Consider the following 23850-nt stretch of genomic DNA (forward strand, 5'->3'; position numbering starts at 1 on the left):
CTGTTGTATCCTGTGAAGCAAAGTGATTGTGTTGCTTATTTGTGCTGGACTTCATAAACTTCTTCTTGGTTGTTGACATGTGTTAGGGCATCTGCAAGGGAGTGTTGTGATGCCATTCATGTTAGTGCTTTGTTTCTGGCTCGTTAAGTTTGGGATTTGAAACCCAATATAGAGAATCTCTATCATACACGCACACATGCATGTGCAGCCTATATGGCCTAATGCCACTTTCGTATCCTGTGAACAAAAGTGATTGTATTGCTTAGTTGTGCTGGACTTTATAAACTTCATCTTGGTTGTTGACATGTGTTAGGACATTTGCAAGGGACTGGTGTGATGCCAGTCATGTTACTTCTGTTTGAGATGTAATTCATATGTGGATTTTTAGTCTCTAGTAATGGTAGTTTCTTGTGCATCCTTGCTTGAAAATTTAGGCCAAGATTGTACATTTCTGGTTTTCTGATTGTAGTCTGTCCCTGTATGTGTTATCTTTTTCCATCATATGAATTGCAATATGACTCTTTTATTCCATGTTAATTGCTCCGGATTAATGCTTCTCTCCTATGTGTCTATGTTGCTTTACCTCAAATTTTGTACCTGTTGTTCCCTCAGTTGAATTTTATTTATTTATTTTTAAAATAGGAAACATTCATGTCTTTTTCCAGTGAGCTCTTTCAATCTTCAAGTTTCCATGAGGTAGGAGCATTTGATTTGAGATCATTTGAAAGTTGAATGCTTAGAGTTTTATATTCTCATAGTGTTTTGCCAAAGTTATCACACATATCAATAGAGTCGGCTCCTTCTTTTGTAATCTCTGTTTCATCATCATTACAATCATATAATGTTGTAGTTATCTGATGTTTCTTCATTTTCATTACAAAACTGGACATCTTTCATGTGAAAGTTCCGATTCTTTTTATTTGTTTTGACAAGTTTTAGAACATGACCAACTAAGCATACACAACAAACTTCAGGATAATTTTCGACATACTTTAAGCTTACCGATAGAGAATGAATTTTGAATTCGTAACCACTAACATGGGGTCGTGTTTTGCTTCTTGAAGTCTAGCCACTAAATATGAGGTTAGCTTGGAAATTACTAGATGGTGTCTTAGGATTTGGATGAACTGGATTTCAGTTTCTGTAAATCGTAAAGCATATGAACAAATTGAAAGTTGTATCCTGGCATTGTAGCAAACTCAAGATCGACTTGATATTGATGTTTGTATTTACATTCCAAGAGTAGCTGAGTGCCTATGTATATGGTACTCAAGTGCTTTCTTATCTTTGTTGTTTCCTTATAATTCTCATCAGAATATAGTAACTCACCTGATCTTCAATACCCAAGCTCCGAACACCATAATTTGGCAATGTAATTAAAGCCTTAATCGTTACGGCATGTTGGGTTGCTACAACCAACATGGAATCACTCACCTGATCTTCTTTGATTGGTTGGATGTCGAGGAATCGACAATGGGACCTGTATGCATCTCCAGTTAAAAATCACTTACGCACATTTATACCTGTTATCAATTATGGTTCCCTATTCAAATGATCCATCCACAGTTTGATCGACATCCATTTACTCCCTTCACAAATTCAAAATGATGCTTATTTGTAATGCATGATTTAAAACAGAAGTAAGGCAAATAAGATCAAGAAATATGGGGGTTTCCTGTAGAATCTATCATCTCATAGAAAGAAAATCAAACCTCCTCCAAACCCAGATCAAGAAATATGGGATAAATAAGAAAACGAAAATAAAATTTTACTTGACACGATCTTTTGGTGGATAAAGAAACAACCGGCCACGTGGCAAAAACATGGGTACTCTTAAGTACCACCACAAGATCCTGACCGTAGAAAACCGAATCTGAGGCGCAGAGTTCAAACAGTGAAAAGGGTAAATAAAATATATTCCAACGGTCGAATTGGATTCACTCCATTTTAGTAGGAAACGCCTGTCTGTCTGTCTGTGTGTGAGAGAGAAAGAGAGAAATGAGGCAGAGAAGAAAGATTGGATCAGAAATCCCAGAAAACCGAATCGGGGAGGAGAAAGAAGCAGAAGAAGGACGATTCTTCGCATGCTATCTGTTGACCTCTCGCAGCCCCCGCTACAAAGGCCACACCTATATTGGGTACCTTCCATCTTCCCCCAATTTTTTTTATTCTTATTATTATTTTCAAATTCTCAATCTGTTCAGAATAATCAGATCAATCTTGATTTGAAAATTTTCGATCTGAACTTCTTTAAAGTTTGGGACTTTCTTTTAGAGCTTGGATTAATACGAGAGCCCACTTTAACTCTCTGTCTTTGTGTGTGTTTCTTTGGGTGATGCTGATACAGATTCACAGTGAACCCACGGCGTCGTATAAGACAGCACAATGGTGAAATAGGGCAAGGTGCTTGGAGAACGAAGCGGAAGCGTCCATGGGAGATGGTCTTGTGCATCTATGGTTTCCCAACTAACGTTTCTGCTCTCCAGGTCTCTTCATCTCTTTCTTTTTTTTCTCTTTACAATTACTTGTCTATGCATTGCTCTGTATGATCTATCTATGTTTTCAATTTGATTGATTGGGACCAAATTAGATACAAATTTTCTTGAGAATTATATTCTGATAATTTTGTCATTTGAGGATATTTCCAGCTTGGTTGGGTTGGGACCCATCTTGAGTTGGCACCAATTCTAGGATCAATTTGGACCTGGTTAAAATTTGATTAATTGGGATTGGTTTTTATTATTATTTTAGGATTGATATTAATTGGAAATTTGGGACCTTCTTTCTAATATTCCCTTTGGAACTTTGCAGTTTGAATGGGCATGGCAGAACCCAACTGTATCAAAGGCAGTTAGGCAGGCTGCTGCAAGCTTTAAATCCCTGGGAGGGCTTGCCAGCAAGATCAAACTTGCATACACCATGCTCACCCTCCCTCCTTGGCAGAGGTATCATCTATTATCTTCCATGTGAGTTGTGAATGGATGAATATACATATGCTTTTGCTCTTATTGATGGAAAGTGATATTGTTTGTATGTATCATCAGCTTGAACATCACTATAAACTTCTTTTCAACCCAGTACACCAAACATTCTGCTGGTTGTCCACGCCTTCCAGAACAGATGAAGGTCAAAGTCTGCTCCATGGATGAGCTTCCTTCATGTACTAAACTATCTGATGACCTTTTGGAAAATGAAGATGAGTGGTGTAATGAAGGGGAATTTGATGAAGATATGAATACCAGTACACTACACGATGAAACAATATCGGACTTCATGGGTCATAATTCAGCAGATGATCAGCAGAGTGATAGTGGCAATAGAATGAATGAAGTATACAGATGCAGTAAAGAAGTAGGAGAAGATGAGTGGTATAATGGAAGAGAATGTGATGAAGCTATGAATGATGGTACATTACAGGAAGAAACATCATCTGATCTTATAGTTCAAAGTTCAGCAGATGATCAGCAGGATAATACCGCCAAGACAAACAAAGCACATCAAGGCAGTCAAGAAGTAGGAGAGGATTGTACAGAGCAATTTGGTTTTATCGCATCGCCAGTGAGAACGCCATCTTCAAATGTCACCACCTCATTTGGCACAGAAGTAACTAAAGATATAGGATCTGCTGATGCCATTAGTGTTAAATTGGGCCAACCTGCAATGGAACAATTGACAACTATAGTTGCAGACCATCAGTCGCCCAGCAGAAGCTATCTCCGGCCTTGTGGAGCTGAGGTAATAGATTTGACAACCCCAGCTTCCCTATGCAGAAGCCATTTATGTGGAAAGAAGAGTAGAGTTGCTCCTGTTTATCCTAGGATTATTGACTTGACTAAGTCTCCCAATTTCATCCAACTATAGAAGGACTTGGACATGTATACTACAACAATCAAACAAGTTTATATATGTTTGATGATTTTATGGTTTGGTCGAATAATTTAGTGGAATTTATTGTCATCTTTGCCTGATGGCACATTGTTAGCCTTCTGGTTCAAGTCTTACAGTTTGAATGAAATAAAAGATCTTTTTTACTCACTTGCTACATTTCATTCTGTTATTGTATTTCACATTTCATCTGGTCTATGAATTATGAGACTGGAAGACGTGCTGTGTTGCTAAATTCTTTGTTGGCATACTGGTATTTCCAAGTTAATTAGAGCGATTTTAAGTTACAACTAGCTATCAAGTATAATTCAAGAGGCAGCTCTAATATTTGGTCAAACTAACAAAGTAAGAGTAAATTTACTGGACAAATAGAATCAGTTCATTGATTTGAATCACTTTGTAACTCACAAGGTAGACAATTAAAGAAACTAAAGCCGATCAAAATTGTGGTGCAAGTATATTCAATACTCAGTTCTCTGCATTACATACAGTGAAAATTAGACAACTACAACCATCACTTGTAGAATGAATGTCATAACAGCCAGGAGCTCATCCATTAACTATTGGGACCAGTTACAGTAGCGGATGTCGGCTAATGATTGGTTGTCCGCATCTCAATGTTAGTTGGGTTACAAGCTTCCACTAGTTTGTGTTTCACCAATGTCGAAGGTAGTTAGATCAACATCTTCAGATAGCACAAGATCAGCCCAGTTAGACAGTTCGCTAATGATTGGTTGCCCACATTCTCAAAGTTACTTAGGTTGCAAACTTCCTCTACTTGGGTTTGACCAATGTCGAAGGTAGTCGGATCAAAAACATCATAAGAGACCACATAATTCTCAAAGTTATTTGGGCTGCAAGCTTCCTCTACTTGGGTTTCACAAAGTTGTTGTTCAACATCAAAAATAGTATGCTCCTCAACGAATGTCGAATCCAACGGATCAACATCATAAGAGCACACAAGATCACCACCAGTTAGACTAAAATAGCAGCCTTGTTGTACATGTGACGATGATTCTATTGATCCCATTTGATTATCTTTTTTCATCTTTTTGTTTGTGCTCATCTTCTTTTGTTCTTGATCTTGTGATGAACGCTTTAAATTTGTTTCCTTAACCCCGACCCTATCGTTCTTCCTCATCCGAGAAATCACGAAATCGAAATCGTAACTACGATCAGTGTAGTTATTCTTGGGACCAACAAAAAGGCTATATTCATCTAATAACCATGTTGTGTGCTCCTCTGAACCTTGATTCTCATATTGAAATTTTTGTTTTCGTTCAACGGCGTTAGAGTTTCCATTGGCCACAACCTGTTTGGAGGATTCTGTTTCGCTCCAAGTACCGCCGTGCCCAACGTGCAATCCATGAGCTTCGGGGTTAACCTCTTGAACTCGGAGAAGAAATACAAGTTTTCATCAACAAGTTGAGGCCTTCTGTACTCTTTCCAAAGCTCCAACAGCTCTGAATTGTTGCTGAAGAGATTGCACTCATGGATGACGTTGTGTTATGACGACGTTAACAGTTGTCTCTCTAGCAACAACTCCTGGAGAAAGAAACTCACAAGCTCTTGATCAGTGGGGTGGAAACGGAATCCTAACGGCACATTCTCATGTGACATTGCTTGCTGCTGCTAGTTAACTAACACAAGAGAAAAGAAGTTCTTGTTCCTCTTTTTATGTGTTGCTGAAGTTTTGGTGTGGAGAAAGAGCAATAGATCTCACTGGTATTTATAAGCAGTGAGTGTAGTAGGGTTTTTAAGTTTCCTTGGTGAGCAGGGAATAGAAATCCATATGATATAAGGAAACTCTTTTTTTTGTTTTAAATTTGTAAGAAATTTGGAAAGTTTGTTTTTTTATAAAGAAATTTGGAAACTCAGAGTCGGTTTTGTCAGGTGAACTTTTAACTTTAAAAGTAATGACCCATATAATGTGGAGGTAGAGATCCAACGGCCACACATGCTGGAGCGTGCTAATCTGAATAGTTAGTAGTACTGTGCTACTTCCTTATTTGTTTTATATGTTTTTTTAATTCCTTTTTGAAAGGGAAGATATATATTGGTGAAAATTAGTAGTAATAATTTAATTATTAATAATTATATAAAGCAAAAGATGGAGAATGGTGAAACATTCAAAATACCAAAAAATGCCCTTGGTTAATGCAAACATTAAGAATTGAAATTATTAATTAAATTAGGATAATATGGTAAATTCACACTTTTCCATATTTAAAAAAAATGAAAATTAAAAGAAAAATCAAAGAATGGATTCTATTTTTATGGAACACAACTACCCATTATCTTTTTTAATTCTAAAATAAATTAAAATTTTTTTAAAAAAAAAGTCTCTTGCAGGCGCGGAAGCACGTACGCGTCATTTTTTTAAATGTTGTTGTACTCGTATCCATTTTAAGTGAAAAAATATTACATTTGTGGAATTTTTATTAATTATTATTTTAAAATGTTTGAAAAAATAAATCACGAAGGTAAAAATAACCACAACACAAATTTAGAGTTATTCTTAAATAATTTAATAACGTTGCATACTTAAAATTTGAGTATAGAGAATTGGGGAAAAAATTGTTTGAGTTCGAGCAATGCATGAATAGTCGTATTTTGTATAGGAAAAATTTGGGTTTGAGTACTCTAGAATTGGAGATTGCCAAAGTTCAGCCTCATCTATCATCATTCAAGATAGAAATCAAAGAAATAGGGAAGACATCAAAACGATCCAAAGACAAAGAAAAATTGTGCCCCATAATAGTTAAATGATTAGCAACACAATTTTCATCTTTATAAACATGAGATAGACGACATAATAAAATTTAAGAACTTCGAAGCCTTAAATTACACTCATAACCGCAAGGTTATCTTATTATCTTAGTTAGTGTTATGACCTATCTCTTTTTTTCTTTTCTTTTTTGGCCAAAGTTAGGAAGGAATAGAGGAAAGTCACACACACGTACCATGGAGGCAAACTTAGGACCACTAGGGAGCACACCAAAGGCCTAGGCCTATCCCCACCTTTATTTTGCTATGTTTTTTCATTTTAACTCCAAATACTTTGATTGGTAAAATATAGACATTAACTTAAAATTTGAAGTAACTATGGAAATTTTGAAAAGTAAATAGCCTTTGCTAATAAATTTTGGAATCTGTAAAGAAGAGTATCTGGAAAAGAAAAAATAAAGCTTTGGAAAAAGGATTTGTCAAATTTTTGTTTTTTGTTTTTTGTTTTTGGTCAGATTGGAAAAAAAAGAGTTTAACCAGTGCAGAAGTCCCATGTTTCTGGATTGAGTTGATAATTTCACAATAATCTCTCAAGTTCTTGCAAGCTTTTTTAATTTTTTTGGTCAAAAAAGAACAGGGTAGTCGCTTATTTTTATTGCATGTAGCTCAAACCTTGACATCAGGTGTTTTGAGTTCAACTATATGATAAGCACTTGGAGAGCAGGACAGAAAAGGGGTCCCTCTCATAGTTAGCATTCAACTACCACAACGCTTACAAATTCTTTAATCTTTTTTAAAGGATCCAAATCATTGAATAATCTCAGGAAAAAAAGAAAAAGAAAAAAGAAGGGAGAATGCTGCGTTTATCAAGATCAGTATCAAGATATTCAAAACTAGCTAGTTTAATATATATGTAAAATAGATATGAAAAATAAATGCAGAAGCTCCCTTAATAAAAATAGATAAGAAAATACATGACTACTTTGAATCTTTGTGACCATGTACATACAAGAACAGCAACAAATTTATTAAGACTGTCATGACACTCCCAAGGACAAACACAAAGTTGAAACTTTTGCAGACTGAAATGTACAAATAAACATAAGATGCCATGGGAAAGCTGGCAATTTGTTACTATTGTGGCTGATGCTGTTCTAGTTGTTCTTCTTGTGGCTGCAGTTGCAGTTGTTGCTGCTGCTCCTGCAGCTGTTGCTCTTCCTCACCTTGCCAAACCCAGACTATATCTTGCAGAGCAGGCCTTATGTCCTCCAGCATCTTCTGGTATTCCAATGTATCTCCATTTGATTTCTTCAACTCAACCAGATGAAAAGTTGGAGTAATCTGAAATATCTCTGCATCTATGGACAAAATCCCCATTCTACCTTCCTTCAGTGCATCCATTTTCAACAATCCATCATCCTTCTTCTTCACTTTGAGCTTCAGATGCTTAGCCATTTCTTCCAACTTTGAGATGATGACTGGGCCAGGTTGTCTGGAAGTGAATCTTGCTTCTCTGTTGAGAGAATCTTTTTCGAACAAGCCAGACAGATCAAAACCAGCAGAAAGGGAGATAATATCAAAAGCATTCAAGTTTGGAGGTCTCACTGGTTCTTGCTTTGCCTCAGCAGCCAAACTACTATTCTCAGAGGGACCAGAAGCTTCTGCACTTATTGGAGCCACATCCTTGTTTTCTATTTCAGATTTCATATTTTTGGAGTTTGTTCCCTTTCTGAACCAAGAACTCTCCTTAACTTTGGCTAAGGAAACCCTAGTATTGGGATTTGGATCCAACATCTTATACAGTAGCCTACGTGCTTCTGGTGAGAACCAATTAGGGCATCTGAATTCTGCTTTGCCAATCTTCCTGTACATCTCCATCAAATTTGGATCATGAAACGGGAGATAACCTGCCAATAAGACATACAAGACCACCCCACAAGACCAAATATCAGCTTTCACACCATCATAGCCTCTCCTGTTAATAACTTCGGGAGCAACATAGGCAGGAGTACCACAGGTGGTATGAAGCAGACCATCTTGGCGCTTGCTTTCAGCGAGGGCACTTAACCCGAAATCAGAGATTTTTAAGTTATCATTCTCATCTAGCAATAAGTTCTCTGGCTTTATATCCCGATGATAGACACCCCTACTGTGACAGAAATCAAGTGCATTGATTAGCTGCTGAAAATATTTCCTTGCAACGTCCTCCTTCAGTTTTCCTTTAGCAACCTTGTTAAACAGCTCACCGCCTTTAGCACATTCAATGACAAAGTATATCTTAGTTTTGGTGGCCATGACCTCATAAAGGTGTATAATGTTAGGGTGCCTAACCAGTCTCATAACAGATATTTCTCTCTTGATCTGATCCATCAGCCCAACCTTCATAATCTTATCTTTGTCAATAACCTTAATGGCCACACCCTGATTAGTTATCAAGCTCCTTGCATAGTAAACCTTGGCAAAAGTGCCTTGACCTAGTACTCTCCCTATCTCGTATCTTTGCATCAGCACATTCGATTTATTCTCCATTCCAACCTAAAAAAGCTAATAAACAACAAACACACAACTTCCCCCCTGCTAATATGATCTAATGATCCACAATCTAGAGAGCAGGAGTTTATAATAATACAAGAAGTTCAACCGTCCTCGCAATGGTCATGCATTAACACAACCGGCACTGCATACATACTAGCTGGCCCAACTCGATTTTGGGAACCAAGAGAAAACCAATTGTGATTTACAGGTCCAGCACCAGCAATAATCAAGAAGGACAGTTCTATTATAGACACAACCTCACGGAAGGCAGAGTCGTGAGCGCTCAGGCACATCTTTCAGCATTCCCGGGATTTTTACTTCCAAAAGAATGTTCAAATTATGCACACAAACACTAACTCGATGCTCTTTCAACAAAATACTGGAAATTTTGCACAAATTTGCGGCTTAAAGCCTTTGAACCCTGAAAAGGCACAAACAGCACCGCCATCAAAACACAAAAAAGCAACAACCTTTCTCACTTCTCCCTAAATTAAAACCAACCCTTTGGAACAATTATACGTAGTGACTCATATTAAGCTCTAATTTAAGGAAAAAAAAATTGAAAACACATAAAGCTTCAAAGTTAATTCCATTTTTTGTTTTCAAGATATTAAAAAAACCCACCCGATTAAGCAGAGGAGCCAGAAAAAAGTACAAAGGAACAGATCTTAATGGAAAAAACTAGCTAACTCTTCTATTTGCGCAAATCAGCATCAAATGTTAAGGTTGTTTACTGAAAATTACAATTCCTTTATGTTTCAATCAACTCATAAATAGCATAAACAAATTTAAAAGGGAACGAAAATAAAATAAAATAAAAGTCGGAAACCATACCTTTTGGTAGACGAAGAAGCTCTTGCGAGTATGGACCCCCAAAACCGGAGGCCGAACAGAGACAGAGAGAGAGAGAGCAAAGTTGGTGCTCAAATTTAAAAAATTTACGTTAAAATTAACTTTATTATAATTAAAAGTTTTTGGGTCATTATATAATATATTTACCTGGTTTGACCATAAAAATAAAAAGAAGTATATTACCTGGACGGCCACAAACCAGGAACACAATCTGTGGGCCTAGCGTTGCGTGTGAACCCATGCGATGCGAGAAAAGCAAGTTCGAGTGTGTGCCCGCTCACGCTAACATTCCTAGAATAGTTCTTTGTTTTTTGATTTTTTGGGAAGATTTTTTGTTTAGGATCTAAATTTAGAACAAGCATAGCTCCTCTTGAGAAATGCCTAAAGATATCATATTTTTAGGTTGTATTAGCTGGCTATATAATCTAGGCAGCTAATATAATTATCTAATAGACAAGATTGATCGATTCATATAGAAATTAATAAACGTTATCGTTAGATTAATATATTTTCATAAGTGTAAGTGACAAATAGTTTGATATTATTTTAAACGTCATTTACTCTTGGGAGTTCCTTCATTTTACTCTTATATAAAAAGTTTATGAATTCGCCAATCAGTGGCGGATCTAAGAATATGTTTACAAGAATATTACAAATTACAGTTAATTAAAATGAACATAGAGTTGATCTCATACTAATCCATGACCATGACTCAAAGTTACTCACTTGCCCACCTTATCTTTGGGGATTATGATAATACATTTTAGTTTTGTTGATCGGCTTCTTATTATTACATAATTGGATAGAGAAAAAAAAAAGGACTTTAAGGATATATCTTGTAATGGTGGACAACATCTATATAAAGAAAGCATGGAGAGAAATTGGTTTGCGGTGGAAAGAAAAAAAGTGCCAAATTCCAATTTGGACACTTGAAGCTCATATCATCTGCAAAAAGAAAACGTGGCCACCTGCTGCCTTATGAGCCTGGTGACTGTTAGGTTTGGTATTTGATTTGCTTTAGCTCCTTCACCAACCAAACTCAACTACAAGCAAGAAAAAAGTCCAGTCGACATAGTTTTTGATTGTTTAATAGAACCACAAGCCCAACACTGTTGCATCAACAAAAATAGCCCAATACCACAATGCAAAATAGAAATCATTGCCTCGTTTATCTACACTTACATATTGAATGTGCGTAAGAGAATCCATGTGACAAGGGCTCCTTAATTGCAATTCTAATTTGGTTGGTTTTTATTTTTTCGCCACAGGAAAAGAAAGTTGGTTTTCTTACACACAGTTTAAGTATCATGAAACCTAAAAATACTGATATGTAAATTAAGACTTATTTCCACTAGTTAGACTCCATTGACATTAATACGAGTTAATAAACTAACTGCACTCGTTTAGGACTGCTAGCTTTGAACGGAACACTATGTTAATATGTATTTTTTTCTAGAAGTAAGTACTTCAATGTCAAAAAAATTATTTAAATGTGAAGTGCTTCCTAAACAAGGCACTTAGAATTGATTGTTTTAAGTTTTTTTTTCACCAAACAAGTAGATAACACTTTGGTCCTTTCAAAAAGCAGTCCAAACCTAACTAAAATTTTAGTAATTTTCAAGTGTTTTTGCCCCTTTTTTTTTTTCTTCTAGTAGTGCCTCTTTTTATTTCGGCCGTCTTTTCCACCATCTCAAAAGAAACATGACGATTGAGGCTAAACCAACCAACCAACCAACACATACATCATGTTCTTAACAATTTGCAAGCACCTTCCAGGTTCCAGGAATGACTTGACATTTTATAAATGCATGTCAATTCGAATTAGGTTATTTTAGAATAGGTTGACTTAGTAACATGAATACACGTTTATTCTTTAATCCATTTTCAATAATAATGGTATTCTTGAGACTGAGATTTTGATTCACAGATCGCCTTAATCGCCGCTCTTAAGGCAACAATTACAGGAAAAATTGTCTCAAAGGTTCGTTAAAGGCCACCCCCAGCTTATATAAACAACAATTATTTTCAGGGGTCTTTAACTAATTATATAATAACAGACTCAGAATTCAAGCAATTCAGTGAAGCACATGGCACCTGCCTCCAGGCTCAAAGCCATGCTGCATCTGCTTTAATTTTGCAGTGTGCTGGTGGAAGTGATATAACTGCAAATGCATTTTTTAATGGACATGCACATAAATTATCTGCAGAGTTTTTTATTATAGAAAAAGCGATAGTAATTTATTGATAAAAAAACATAATAAAGTACAAAGTAATCATAATGTCAAATATGAGTACATCATTTGAGTGATTAAACATAAAAAAATAATTTGGTTTGATAATATATAGAGAGAATTACACATAAACATAAAAAGACTTCAACTTCAATTTGACAAACAAAAACATATGTACTCATACTTACCATACAAATTTACCGCGCAACGAAAAAATTGACAAATCCGTATTGAAAAGTAAAATACACAAACTTCAGCAAAAGGCAGAGCTATTGAGAATGCAAAATGAATAGAATATGTATGTATGTGTAGCTGACTTTTACAGTTATGATGAATAAGAATACTCCAAATAGGATCAACATGAACTATTATAAAAAATGCAGCAAAAAAATATGCTTTGTCTTAATGTTGGCTCAAAACGTTAGGTCTAAATTTAAGAAAGGCTGCGTTTCACACCCAAGGACCTTAGCTAAACCCAAAGGTTGGGTTTACTGGGTTTTGATCCAAATTGCCTTGGAACTTCACAATCAGTGATGAAAGAAAGCTAAACTTTGGCAAATTAATTAATATACAAAATTATAACACTCAATTCTCAGGATATTATTATATATTTTTATTTTCTACTAAAATATTCAATAATCACAAGCCGATCCTTCAAAGTAGCAAAGATGCATGAGGCTTGCCACCTGCGTGTGTATATATATTTTGGTTAATTAGCCAGACCCTTTTTATTTATTGAAGCAAAACAATGCTTCAATTCAACGCTTCCAAATCACAAGCACCACAGCAACTTCTCTAAGCAACCCAACAAGAGAAAATTTTTTTTGTCCATGGCTAGCTTCTCATCCACACTTGAAGATCACTACCATGGAGGAGCCTCTGCTTCTGTTTCAATTCCATTCGATTGGGAATCTCAACCAGGCACACCAAAATCCAAGTACCTCCAAAACCCTACTCTCCCTCCTCTCACACCTCCACCTTCCTACTTTTACACAAAGACCAAAACACCCTTGAGGAAAAAGCACTCCAACTCTCTTCTTTTTCACAATATTTTCCCCAAGATGCGTAGTAGTACTAGTACTTCAAGAAAAACATCATCCCCAGCCTCTTATTCACCATCTCTTTCTTCTTCTTCGTCTTCGTCAGCATCCTCAACAACATATTATTCAGTCCCATCTTCCCCTATAACACCTTCGAAATTCCGGGAACGGGGTAGGTCGATGTCAAGCCCAAAGGTGCTGGTTGATTCAAGGAACATCCATTGCCATGATCGGTACGAAGACTATGGCTCAAGAGTTTCAACTAGAACAGGTTGCTATTTAAACTTCATTAAGGTGTTCCTTAGGGAATTTCATTAAGCTTTTATAATATTAGGTTTGCTTTAGCATTAAACATGCTTTGTAAACAAGTCGTAAAAGATCACCAATTAGCTTAACTATATCAGATTGGTACTTGGATTAATGAAATTAATGCACGTTATTGAGCTGTTAACTTTTTTTTTTTTCTCTTGTGCATGCCATTCGTGAATGAACATATATAACTTCTCAATGCAGAGAGAATGCGTATGCTTTATTTCATATACTATAAATGCGTTGATTACTCAACTGCGTGTGAGTGAGTGAGAGCTTTACCGCATAAATTAATCAGATGCATGCGTGACATATTTAAATCAGCTCAAACATTTGGACATGCATGGGTTGGTACAGTTGGTAAAGTCCTTGTATTGTGTGTAGACCTACTAGTATTTGAGTTTTTATTACTAGCAATCTTCGTTGGTACGCGATCTGTAATTTCCTATATAAATTCATACCGATAGCCACTGAAAATTGAATACCACACGTAAATTTTTCTAGCTCGAGATTATAAGTTTGTCCTGGCAGTGGTGGTGAAAGCAGTCAATCTCTTCTTAAACTTTGTTTTATAAATTTTTTTTAAAATAAAGCCAACCTCCCAGCTTCTTGCCGCATGTCTTGTTAGGCTTATTTTTTAGGCCCATTTCCGACCCTATAATTGGCCACCAATGTCCGCCTAAATTCATGTTCTTCTCATGGCTACCAAAGAAAAAAAACATGAGTTGCCGGCCCTATAAAAACTTTTTATTATTATGATTATTATTAATATATTGGGGTTTTTGAAAGGAAAAGTGAGATTAAATTTGTGTTTTTGTTGCCAACGGGGTCTAGTCCAATAAAAAATGACATTAATTTATAAATAAGAGGTCTTAATTTTGAACTCTCATAACATCTTAATTATGTATGTGTGAGAAATCTTCATATCCTTTAGTTTAAACTATCATTTATACTAAAAAAAAATCTGTACTTTTGTTTGTACAAAATAAATTCAATAAGAAAAGATTGTTAAAGATTGGGGTAAACATGGGTGCGAATTGATAGCCTTGAACTACGGGTCAAACAAGAAAGATATAGCTTGTTTTCTTATGTCAGAATGGAAATGTATAATTGTCCATCTTATTGGGTTTTCCCTTTTTCTTTACCTACCACCATGCATGATGCTTACACTAACGGTGAGTCGGTGACACCGCTGCACCACAGAGATGAATTATCACTTGAGCTTGAGCGTTCATGGGGGATAGGATCTAAATACAACTTCAATTTGTCCTTTTGGTGCCTACTAAATATGAACTGTGCTTTAGATAGGGGATCGGCTTCCCCTTTTATTGATCTCTTAAATAATTTTGTTTGAGAGACACTCTTTAGGATTCCTTATGAATATTTTTTTAACGATCTAAATATTTTATTTTTAAGTCTACATTTATAGATCATCCTTGTAAAAAATTAGACAAATCAGAAGCCGTTTCAACATTTAATTATGTCATACAAAATTAATGAACACAGTACTTCAATAAAATACTAAAATTTCAATAATTCAATTGAGTAGTCAAATAATATCAGTTTCAAGTGATTTTTTGTATAGATGATCTTTGAATGAATATCTACAAAATAGACGGTTTGGATAATGAAATACAATACGGTATGGACCATATAAGGGCTTTTAATACTCTCATTATCTGACTAATTAATACAACCCACACATTCCGGTTTAGATAATACACGCTTAATTATACCTCTAGGGAAAAAGAACACACACGTTCATGTGAAAAATCCTATTTTCATCTTCTTCTCCCTAAGGTTCTTCTCTACTATCTTCTCCACAGGTTATTCTCTTCACTCTTCTCCAGGTATCCATCTCTCTCTCTCATACTCTCTCCAATATGCTTCTTCTCTCTTCTCCTGTCTTCATCTTTTTTTTCTTTATATATTTTTTCTTTTATTAAATTTTGTGGAAATTAGGTTATGAGTTTTTATTTTTGTGAAAATTAGGTTAGGAATGTAATTGCATCGTGGAATTATTTATTTGTCTATATTTTACATTGAATTGAAACTCGATGTTTCGGAGAGTTTGGTTGATGGGGAGTGGATGAGTTTGGTTCATAATTCAGTTTTCCAAAATTCAAGCTTCAGTTTGGTCGATGAATAGATTATTCGATTTAATATGGTGAATGTTGAAAATTAAATTTTAGTTAACTAAATTAACTAAAACGTATTTAGGCAAATTCATGATGATGGATGGATATATAGGATTAATGGCAAGAAGTAGCAAGTAAATTAAAAGCACTTTTAACTTCCCACTAAATTACTCGCTAATTTCCTCATGAATTTAAATTTTCATTAAATTATCAAAGTATTTATAATAATAAAAAAAATAGTCTAATCCGATGTTATTCGGAACAACACCAAATACAGTATAATTTAATCACACTATTTATCCAGAACAATACCAAACGTCTTATAATATTATAAATAAACAGTCAGTACTCTCCGAGACATATTAATACTATCTGATAAAAATTAATCAATACAGTCCGACGTACCAAACGAACCCTAAAAGTGTCCCTCAAATAATTTAACCACTGTTATTCTATACATGTACTCAAGTGCTAATTGATTAGAAAATTAATACGACACCCTAACCATTTATTTGGGCCCATTTTTCAATGTGTCTCATTACAAAAGTTCATTAAAATTGAACAGCACGTTTAGTTATGTAACAATGTTGAAACAAAAGCAAAAGTTCATTAAAATTGAACAGCGCGTTTAATTATGTAACAATGTTGAAACAAAAAAGACGAGTGCAATGATACGATAGATAATGAAGTAATTTAATATAATAATTAAAATGGTTAGACGATTTTGGATTTGTTATAGAATACTTGCAGTTATGGTCCTTCAATGAGAACCTAAAAAATGAATGGCACAGTGACTATTTTGGAGGGGGCACTAAAAGATGAAAATGCTCGTGTAAAGTGAGACATTACACCTATGACAAATTAGTAAAAATAAAAACCATAACCAAATCCTTTGGATTGTATCTATATCACCGACTTTGAGAATTTAATATCAGATTCTTGAACCATTTTCTCATACCCTTTTGTTTGTTTCTTATAATAAACATTCACCTACTTCCCATTGCCTTATAAGCACTGTCTTCCCCCATTCTCAAACTTTCTTCTTTCTCCTCCTCTCCTCTCTCTTTGCTTCCCAACCTCATCCAAAGTACAATAGCAGAATATATGTCCAGAGACAGGTACCTATTTTTCTCAAAAGGATTGTTAAAGATGGTGGGAAAAAGATATAATTTCTCTTCTTTTTTTTAAAAAATTTTGAATTGTACAAATCTTTGTATATAGATGCTTTTTTTTTCTTTTTTCTCCTGACTAATTTTAATTTCTTGTTGTTTTCTAGGGACATCATAACATTGGATGAGATAGGAAAGAAGATCAGGAGGGAAAGTGATCCATCTGGTGATGATCAAATGGGAACCATGAGCACTGCTCGACATAATAATTCCTTTGGTCGTCCTCAAGGGATGATGATGATGAACAACACAACCTTGAACACAATCACACCTTGTGCTGCATGTAAGCTCTTGAGAAGAAGATGTGCTGAAGAATGCCCTTTCTCTCCCTACTTCTCCCCTCATGAGCCCCAAAAGTTTTCAGCTGTCCACAAAGTCTTTGGTGCAAGCAATGTTTCCAAGATGCTAATTGTACTATTTATCTCCACTAATTATTTATGAATTACTTTGATTTTACCATACACCATAATTAATTTCATCATGTTTTTGTTTTAATTATGTAGGAGGTGGCTGAGAACCAAAGAGCTGATGCAGCCAATAGCCTTGTTTATGAGGCAAACCTGAGGCTTAGAGACCCAGTGTATGGTTGCATGGGTGTAATTTCAACCTTGCAGCAACAGATTCAATCTCTCCAACAAGAACTTAATGCAGTAAGGACTGAAATCTTGAGATACCAATATAAAGAGGCCACTAATCACATGGTTTCTTCTACGAATATTATGCACCACCATCCTTCTTTGGTTTCTACTTCTGGGATGGTGTCCATTGCTGGACCACCACAAGCAATTCCAAAGCCGCCGCCACCGCCACCGCCACCGCCACCACCGTCTTCTTCAGTTGTGTTTTCTTCGTCTTCTTCGTCTTCGGCTTCTTCTTTATACAATCCGTCTACAAACACCACAGGCTATAGCTCCATGTCCAGCGATAATATTCCATATTTTGATTAAAATGCCATTTTTCTTTGTTTAATTTCTGTTGATTTAGGAACTATCATGTTTGATAGAGTAGAAAAGTAATTTAACTTATCTCTACATATATGGGCTTGATACAGTTTCCTTTTCCTTATGATTGAGAATTCACATGAATATTATAAAGAAACATAAACTCGGAGTCTAATTTCAACAATTTATTCCAAGTTTTATAAGTTATCTCTTTTTAATGCCTTAATTAAAAAAGGTTTTATCTTCTTCAAATGGGTTTATTTGCTATGAATATTTGATCTCATTTCATGCTTATATCTTGTATTCTAATTTTCTCCATCTTATAGGGCATTAGCTGACAGACTATTCTTTAAATACAAAATAAACTTTGAAAGAACTTAAAGGTACAATAATAGATTGATAATAGATTGTGAAATCTGAAATGCAGTAGGTTGAAGCTAGACAAAAATGTTGAGAGTGTGAATACATATTAAACGTAACGATGATGCACGTGCTATCACATCACTCAATATATATTATACACTTATTTAGCTTGAGTTATGCCACGAAGATGTATTTTCCAATAGGGTTGGCAGGTGCTGACAATCTTGAAGTAGGGTTGGCACGTGTGAGGGGATTTGACTTTAGCTTTAATTTAGGTCTACATGGTACACATGCATCATGTTAATCTGTGCCAGTGAAGATGAACCAGAAACTTCATTAAACTACTTTCAGGCCGGGAGACAAAAGGTATAATCCCCTGTAAAGTTTGAAATTTTATTCGACCAAAATGTAGTTTGAAACTTTCTTCTTTACTGGTCTAGCTTTGATTTTTTTTATTTTTTTTTTTATGGGGGCTCTGCTTTGCACATTTCTCTTCTAGAGATAATTATATATGCTTGATGCTGGGAGGCAAATATAGTGATCAATCTGTGTGCCAGACAAGGGTTATTTTTGACCCATTGGTGGCATGATGCAGACCAATTTGGTGACACAATCTCTGTAGATTTGACATGCCTTGGAGTTTTTCAAATTATTCTGCCAAACAAATACCTTGTGTTATTTGGATTTTTCTGGTCATCCACAACATCAAAGAGACATATGAGAGAGAGAGAGAGAGAGAGAGAGAGAGAGAGAGAGAGAGAGAGAGAGAGAGAGAGGTATATAGTATGTATATGTGTATATGTCTCTTTCCCTTAGTGAGATTAGGGTGATGTATACCAATATACTTGATTAACAATACATAAACCCAGGCACATACATGACAATGCCTACACGTTCTAATTTTATTAGGACTTGAGTTTCCTTTGCGTGTGGAACTTAAACTGATATGGTGAAAGGCATAAAATAGGTTATATTATATATTACCAAAAAATTGGGTGAAGAGACATCAGATAGATTGCCAAAAGCTTAGTTACATCAAAGTTTGAATCCTCATTCTCGTTGATTAAATTACTTAAACTATCTCTTATATTTAAAAATAAAATAAAAGACTACCTTCTCCCCAAGAAGAGAGCACCTGTGTATATATGGTTATGTATATATACATGTTCAAGCTAATTAAATTATCACAGATTTAATAATAATACTAATAATAAATAATATAATCAGATTCACATTTTCTTTAACAGTGATTGAATAAATAATTGTTTTGACTGACATGTTGCACATTGACTCTTTCTAATTAGTTGGATGTGAACACCAATCCTGTGTGAGGTTCCTAGATATTATAATTATAATTCAACATGATCAGTTTGGTGGTTCCACAAAGAAACATGTCAAATTGTCAATCAAACATTGCATTAATTGGGCTTTATTTGAAAATGAGAGGAGCTACTAATTGCTTGTAACAGTTTGAGAAAAACCATGCTGCACAAGTTTTACTCAGTCCACATGCATTCACAATTTCGTCCTGAAGACATGGGGCAGTTGGAAACAATTTATGCGCTACAAGCTTTCACATGGCCTAATCTGAGGAGATTAAAATAAATTAAACCACTTTAGTAAACCCAGACTCCAAAACATTTAATCAGCTTATCTGCGAGATTCTACAGTGAGGCTATCATATATAGACTCCTCATGTGAACTTTCATATTAGTCACATGATCATTTCATTAAACTTAAATGAAGTTACGATTCAAATGAATCATGTGACTAATATGAAGATCCACATATATGGTTATATGATAACGACTTATCTTATATATGGTAATGGGTTGGAAAAATCAAGGCTGACCAAATCAGGCTGACCTGATTCTTTTATGAGGATTTGGACCTGACCCAGTCTATTGGGTTTTAACAAGTCAATAGAATTGAGTTCAAAACCAATGGGCCAAATTTACTTTGTTCGATTTGAAACAAAATAAAACAACATTCCATCAACAATTAATAGGTAAACAACTTTAGCTAATATGAATTTCTTGAAATAAAAAACATGCTTTTATTCGTTGGAAGAATAAAAAACACCAGCTAATTAAATTCTCACTCAACTCAACAAACAATAACCTTATATCACACACAAAATAATATTTCTCCCAACTTCTGGGTGAAACCTCCAATTCTGGTTTATTCTTGTGACAGAGAAAATACCTCCTTAGCTTAGCTAGCTAGTTAGGCCTCCTACAGTTCAATCTAATCTCACCGTTGGATCCAGTGAGTGGCTTATTATCTCCCATCTTGATCATTGCCTTGGCAAAGTCAGAATTGAAGGTATTGGCACTGCCGCTGTACGTTTTAACCAATGAATCTGTGGATCCACCATTGTTGTAGAGAATTTGGTCAGAGTGGAGGAGGCCCTTTTGGTTGATGAGGTTCTTGAAGTAAGCAGTGTCAAAAGTGTTGGGAGTTTGGACGTCCAAAGGTGCAAGGTTGTTGTCTCCTGAGCCAACGGTACTTGGGCATTTGCTTTGCCTGGCCTTGGCAAATGATGCATCAATGTTGGTCTCGTTGTATATGCGAGCTCTGAAAGATGTGCACCTTGCTTGCCCGATTGTGTGCGCTCCTGCCATCACGTAACATAACATGTTAGATTATCTGACAAAATTAACCTTTTTTGTATACAAACGTTTTAATTGTTATATATAAATGAGAATCATAGATCATCGAATGTAAACAAATGAAATACTGACACATCAGTTAAGGGGGTGCTGTGATTGTTACCAGATAGGGCTACCAAGTCCCTTTCATTGAGACCTACAGCTTGGAATCTAGTTTTGAGCTGGCTGAGGGTAGAAGTGGGAGGAGGGATGACTCCACTGTTGGCAGCAGCGAGGCTAGCTGTCTTGGAATCCCTTCTTCCAAGTTTAACATTCCAACTTGGTCCTCCAAGCTGCAACAAAATAAAAAGCAAAGTTTCTAAGTGTTAATAGAATAAATTAATATCCCTAAAAATATTGGATATTAACTGTTAATTTAGCATAATTAGTATCATGTGTTTTTGTTGTGATGTGTAAAATTAAGTGAAAAATTTGTATTTGTTACTCACAATCTTAACGGAGTCTCGAGCAGCAATGGCTAAAATATCAGCACATGAAACGACGCCGGGACATGTTTTTTCCACTTGGGACTTAATGTTATCCACAACCTCAAATCCCCTAACAGAGTTATTATTGGGACGTGCAGTCTTCTCTCCTGTGAAAGAAGAAGTGTCGTCGAGCAGTATAGACCCATCACAACCCTGGTTATGATCAATTAAACACCACAGGATTAGGTACGGGAAGGGAGATCGAACTCACGTACAAAGAAAAGGTAGACACACTACTTTAGTCAATTGGTCTAACCCACAACTAATAATAATTTTTAAGTTATTATTAAACACTAAGATATATAATTGTTTAAACATGAAACTGTAAAGTCAACATGTATGCGATGTTTACTAATTAAACACCAACATAATTTGAATAAGGAGACACTGAGAAAATTAATTATTGGTATTAGGTATGTTCATGCCCCCATGATGTTGAAAATATTTTACTGCCGTAAAGGGCGCCTTTGGGATTTCATCATCGAAGACTAGGACTTTTGCCATATATGCACGTCTTCAACCTGCGTGCAGCATATTTAAATTTTCGTAGGGGAGAACATAGAAAAGTGAGGAGAACCATGTTTTTCTTTTTCATGCAAATACAAGTTCATTTGTTTTCATCATCTCCTATACATTATTATTGTAGATGTGACACAATGATTGAACTTTGACAACAGCAGGGCAGACAGAATTTGTAATTACAAACAATATCACATGTTTTTCTTCATAATATATAAATAAAAACAAGAAAAATAATGCATGCTATCATTTCATTATTAAGAGGTAGTATGACGTGACAGCATATGAGATATACGTGTTAAAGTTCATCATAAACTGTTAACATAATAAAAAACAAAAAAATACAAATTAGGGCTGTTCATGTTTAATGTAGAGATTATTTCTGCCGACAAGTCCTACGACTTGAAAACTGATTTCAATAAAAGTTCAACAAAGCTAAAAACTAAAATAAAAAGTAAATGCAATGCAATACAAAACAACACTATTTAAATTTAAAATTTAACTTTGTTAAGCTTGAAACTCTTAAAAGATAGTCTATGAATAATATGTAGAAATATTTTTAATCAAACATACAATAAAAAATCAAACAAATTTTCATAATAGCATATCAATAATACCAAACCAAAATTTATAATTCACCCATAACTAAGCCCTAGAATACTCAATTTTAACAAAATCTCAAATCAAAGCCATACAAGAATTCATCCCTAATCAAAGCCCTAATTAATTTCAACAAAATCCCAGAGTTAAAATTCATCCTTAATTCCTAAAATACTCGATTTTAAATTAAAACTATAATTAAGGATATATAGCAAAGGAGAGAATGAGAATAATACTTCTTGTTAACAAAAGGAGAGGAGAATATATTATTGCCAAATTGCCCATCCAAAATAATAGAAGATGTAGCAAATAGAGGAAGAATTTGACCCCAAAAAAAGAGAGGAGAAACTTGTTGCTATCGGGTAGCAAAGAGAGAGGGAGAAACAAGAAGTCTAATAGGCCGAAAGAGAAGGAGAGAAGATATGAGACCACCTGGATGGGCAACATATGTGTAGGGTTTGTTTTAAATATTTTTTAATTTTTGGATGGGCTTATAACACATGTAGGTAATTTTTTTATTAAAAAAAAAAAAATTGGGCTAGGCGGGCTGCCCTGTGCATAGCACCGCCCATGAGCCGTACTTAATTAATATGTAACATAGATAAATTAAATGTGGGTTAAGTCAGTTAGCCAAGACAGTGAGCCCACCCTCTTGCACCCAGATTCGAGTCCCCTCTTCCTATAGATTGAATTAATGTAAAATAATTTAAATTATCGCTTATATAAAATAAAAAAAATGAATAAGAAATAATTACATTAACAAAGCAGTCATGAAAGTGAAGGCGAAGGAGGGAAGCTCCCATGCGCTTTTCTTTGTTCACAGCAGACTGCACAACAGATTTGACTGCATCAAAAACCTTAGGGCAACTCTTCGAATAGAAATTTGTAGAGAGCTGAGCAGAAGAGCTCCCTGTGAAACCCACAAGAAGGACAATCACCCATATGGAACACAGAGAAGAACTCCTACCAGAAGCCATTGGTAATTTCAAAAGCTGATTAAATTAACAAAGGGTTTAACAAGGGTTTAGGAGTGATAGCTTTGGCAGCTTAAGAGAGCCCTTGGTGTATGCATGGAGATTAAAAGGGTTTATATTTATAGAGGAAGAAATGAGGGGAGGGGGAGTTTGGCGCTGGCAGGTTACCTAATCTGAAAGACTAAGACTAAGTATAAGCAGTGCATGGCATGGGATTTCTACGTCTAGAACTTAATTAAATGCATTATTAATAATTATTAATTAGCCAACTGTAAGGATTGAAAATGACAGACCAAGTAAACACCAAAACACGTTTAGTGAAATGAACCAAAGGCAGACAGTCAATCGGGGAATGGATCAAAATCATACTTTTGGGGGCTCCACTGACTTTGTCTTTTAAACTTTTTTGGGATTTCGTGAAGATATCA

General features: G+C 35.3%; 4 protein-coding genes across 4 annotated transcripts; 2 read left to right on the forward strand and 2 right to left on the reverse strand.

Annotated features, from left to right (window-relative positions):
• Positions 1857-4037, forward strand: LOC18774338. Its single transcript, XM_020566408.1, has 4 exons — positions 1857-2138; positions 2348-2486; positions 2812-2945; positions 3045-4037. The coding sequence occupies exons 1-4, from the start codon at positions 1999-2001 to the stop codon at positions 3859-3861; spliced, it is 1230 nt and encodes a 409-aa protein (XP_020421997.1). The 5' UTR covers positions 1857-1998; the 3' UTR covers positions 3862-4037.
• Positions 7536-10107, reverse strand: LOC18773116 (CBL-interacting serine/threonine-protein kinase 10). Its single transcript, XM_007207385.2, has 2 exons — positions 9982-10107; positions 7536-9568 (listed from the first exon to the last, which is right to left on the reverse strand). Exon 2 carries the CDS (start codon positions 9139-9141, stop codon positions 7747-7749), a length of 1395 nt encoding a protein of 464 aa, XP_007207447.1. The 5' UTR covers positions 9142-9568; positions 9982-10107; the 3' UTR covers positions 7536-7746.
• Positions 16529-17986, forward strand: LOC18772515 (LOB domain-containing protein 15). The gene is made up of 3 exons (XM_007206457.2): positions 16529-16835; positions 16994-17297; positions 17390-17986. The coding sequence occupies exons 1-3, from the start codon at positions 16822-16824 to the stop codon at positions 17831-17833; spliced, it is 762 nt and encodes a 253-aa protein (XP_007206519.2). The 5' UTR covers positions 16529-16821; the 3' UTR covers positions 17834-17986.
• Positions 20137-23581, reverse strand: LOC18773006 (peroxidase 4). Its single transcript, XM_007205489.2, has 4 exons — positions 23204-23581; positions 21291-21482; positions 20966-21134; positions 20137-20807 (listed from the first exon to the last, which is right to left on the reverse strand). The coding sequence occupies exons 1-4, from the start codon at positions 23423-23425 to the stop codon at positions 20413-20415; spliced, it is 978 nt and encodes a 325-aa protein (XP_007205551.1). The 5' UTR covers positions 23426-23581; the 3' UTR covers positions 20137-20412.

This window comes from Prunus persica, chromosome G6 (genome assembly GCF_000346465.2).
Source record: "Prunus persica cultivar Lovell chromosome G6, Prunus_persica_NCBIv2, whole genome shotgun sequence".
NCBI lineage: Eukaryota > Viridiplantae > Streptophyta > Magnoliopsida > Rosales > Rosaceae > Prunus > Prunus persica.

What these genes read in the sequence shown, in the direction of transcription:
- LOC18774338 (XM_020566408.1), top strand. Translation starts at nt 1,999, where the DNA reads ATGAGGCAGAGAAGAAAGATTGGATCAGAAATCCCAGAAAACCGAATC. An exon ending in AAAGGCCACACCTATATTGG is followed by an intron (nt 2,139 to 2,347) that starts GTACCTTCCATC and finishes ATGCTGATACAG; the next exon opens with ATTCACAGTGAACCCACGGC. An exon ending in CTAACGTTTCTGCTCTCCAG is followed by an intron (nt 2,487 to 2,811) that starts GTCTCTTCATCT and finishes GGAACTTTGCAG; the next exon opens with TTTGAATGGGCATGGCAGAA.
- LOC18773116 (XM_007207385.2), bottom strand. Translation starts at nt 9,141, where the DNA reads ATGGAGAATAAATCGAATGTGCTGATGCAAAGATACGAGATAGGGAGA.
- LOC18772515 (XM_007206457.2), top strand. An exon ending in ATGTTTCCAAGATGCTAATT is followed by an intron (nt 17,298 to 17,389) that starts GTACTATTTATC and finishes TTAATTATGTAG; the next exon opens with GAGGTGGCTGAGAACCAAAG.
- LOC18773006 (XM_007205489.2), bottom strand. Translation starts at nt 23,425, where the DNA reads ATGGCTTCTGGTAGGAGTTCTTCTCTGTGTTCCATATGGGTGATTGTC. An exon ending in CTCGAGACTCCGTTAAGATT is followed by an intron (nt 21,135 to 21,290) that starts GTGAGTAACAAA and finishes ATTTTGTTGCAG; the next exon opens with CTTGGAGGACCAAGTTGGAA. An exon ending in GGACTTGGTAGCCCTATCTG is followed by an intron (nt 20,808 to 20,965) that starts GTAACAATCACA and finishes ACGTGATGGCAG; the next exon opens with GAGCGCACACAATCGGGCAA.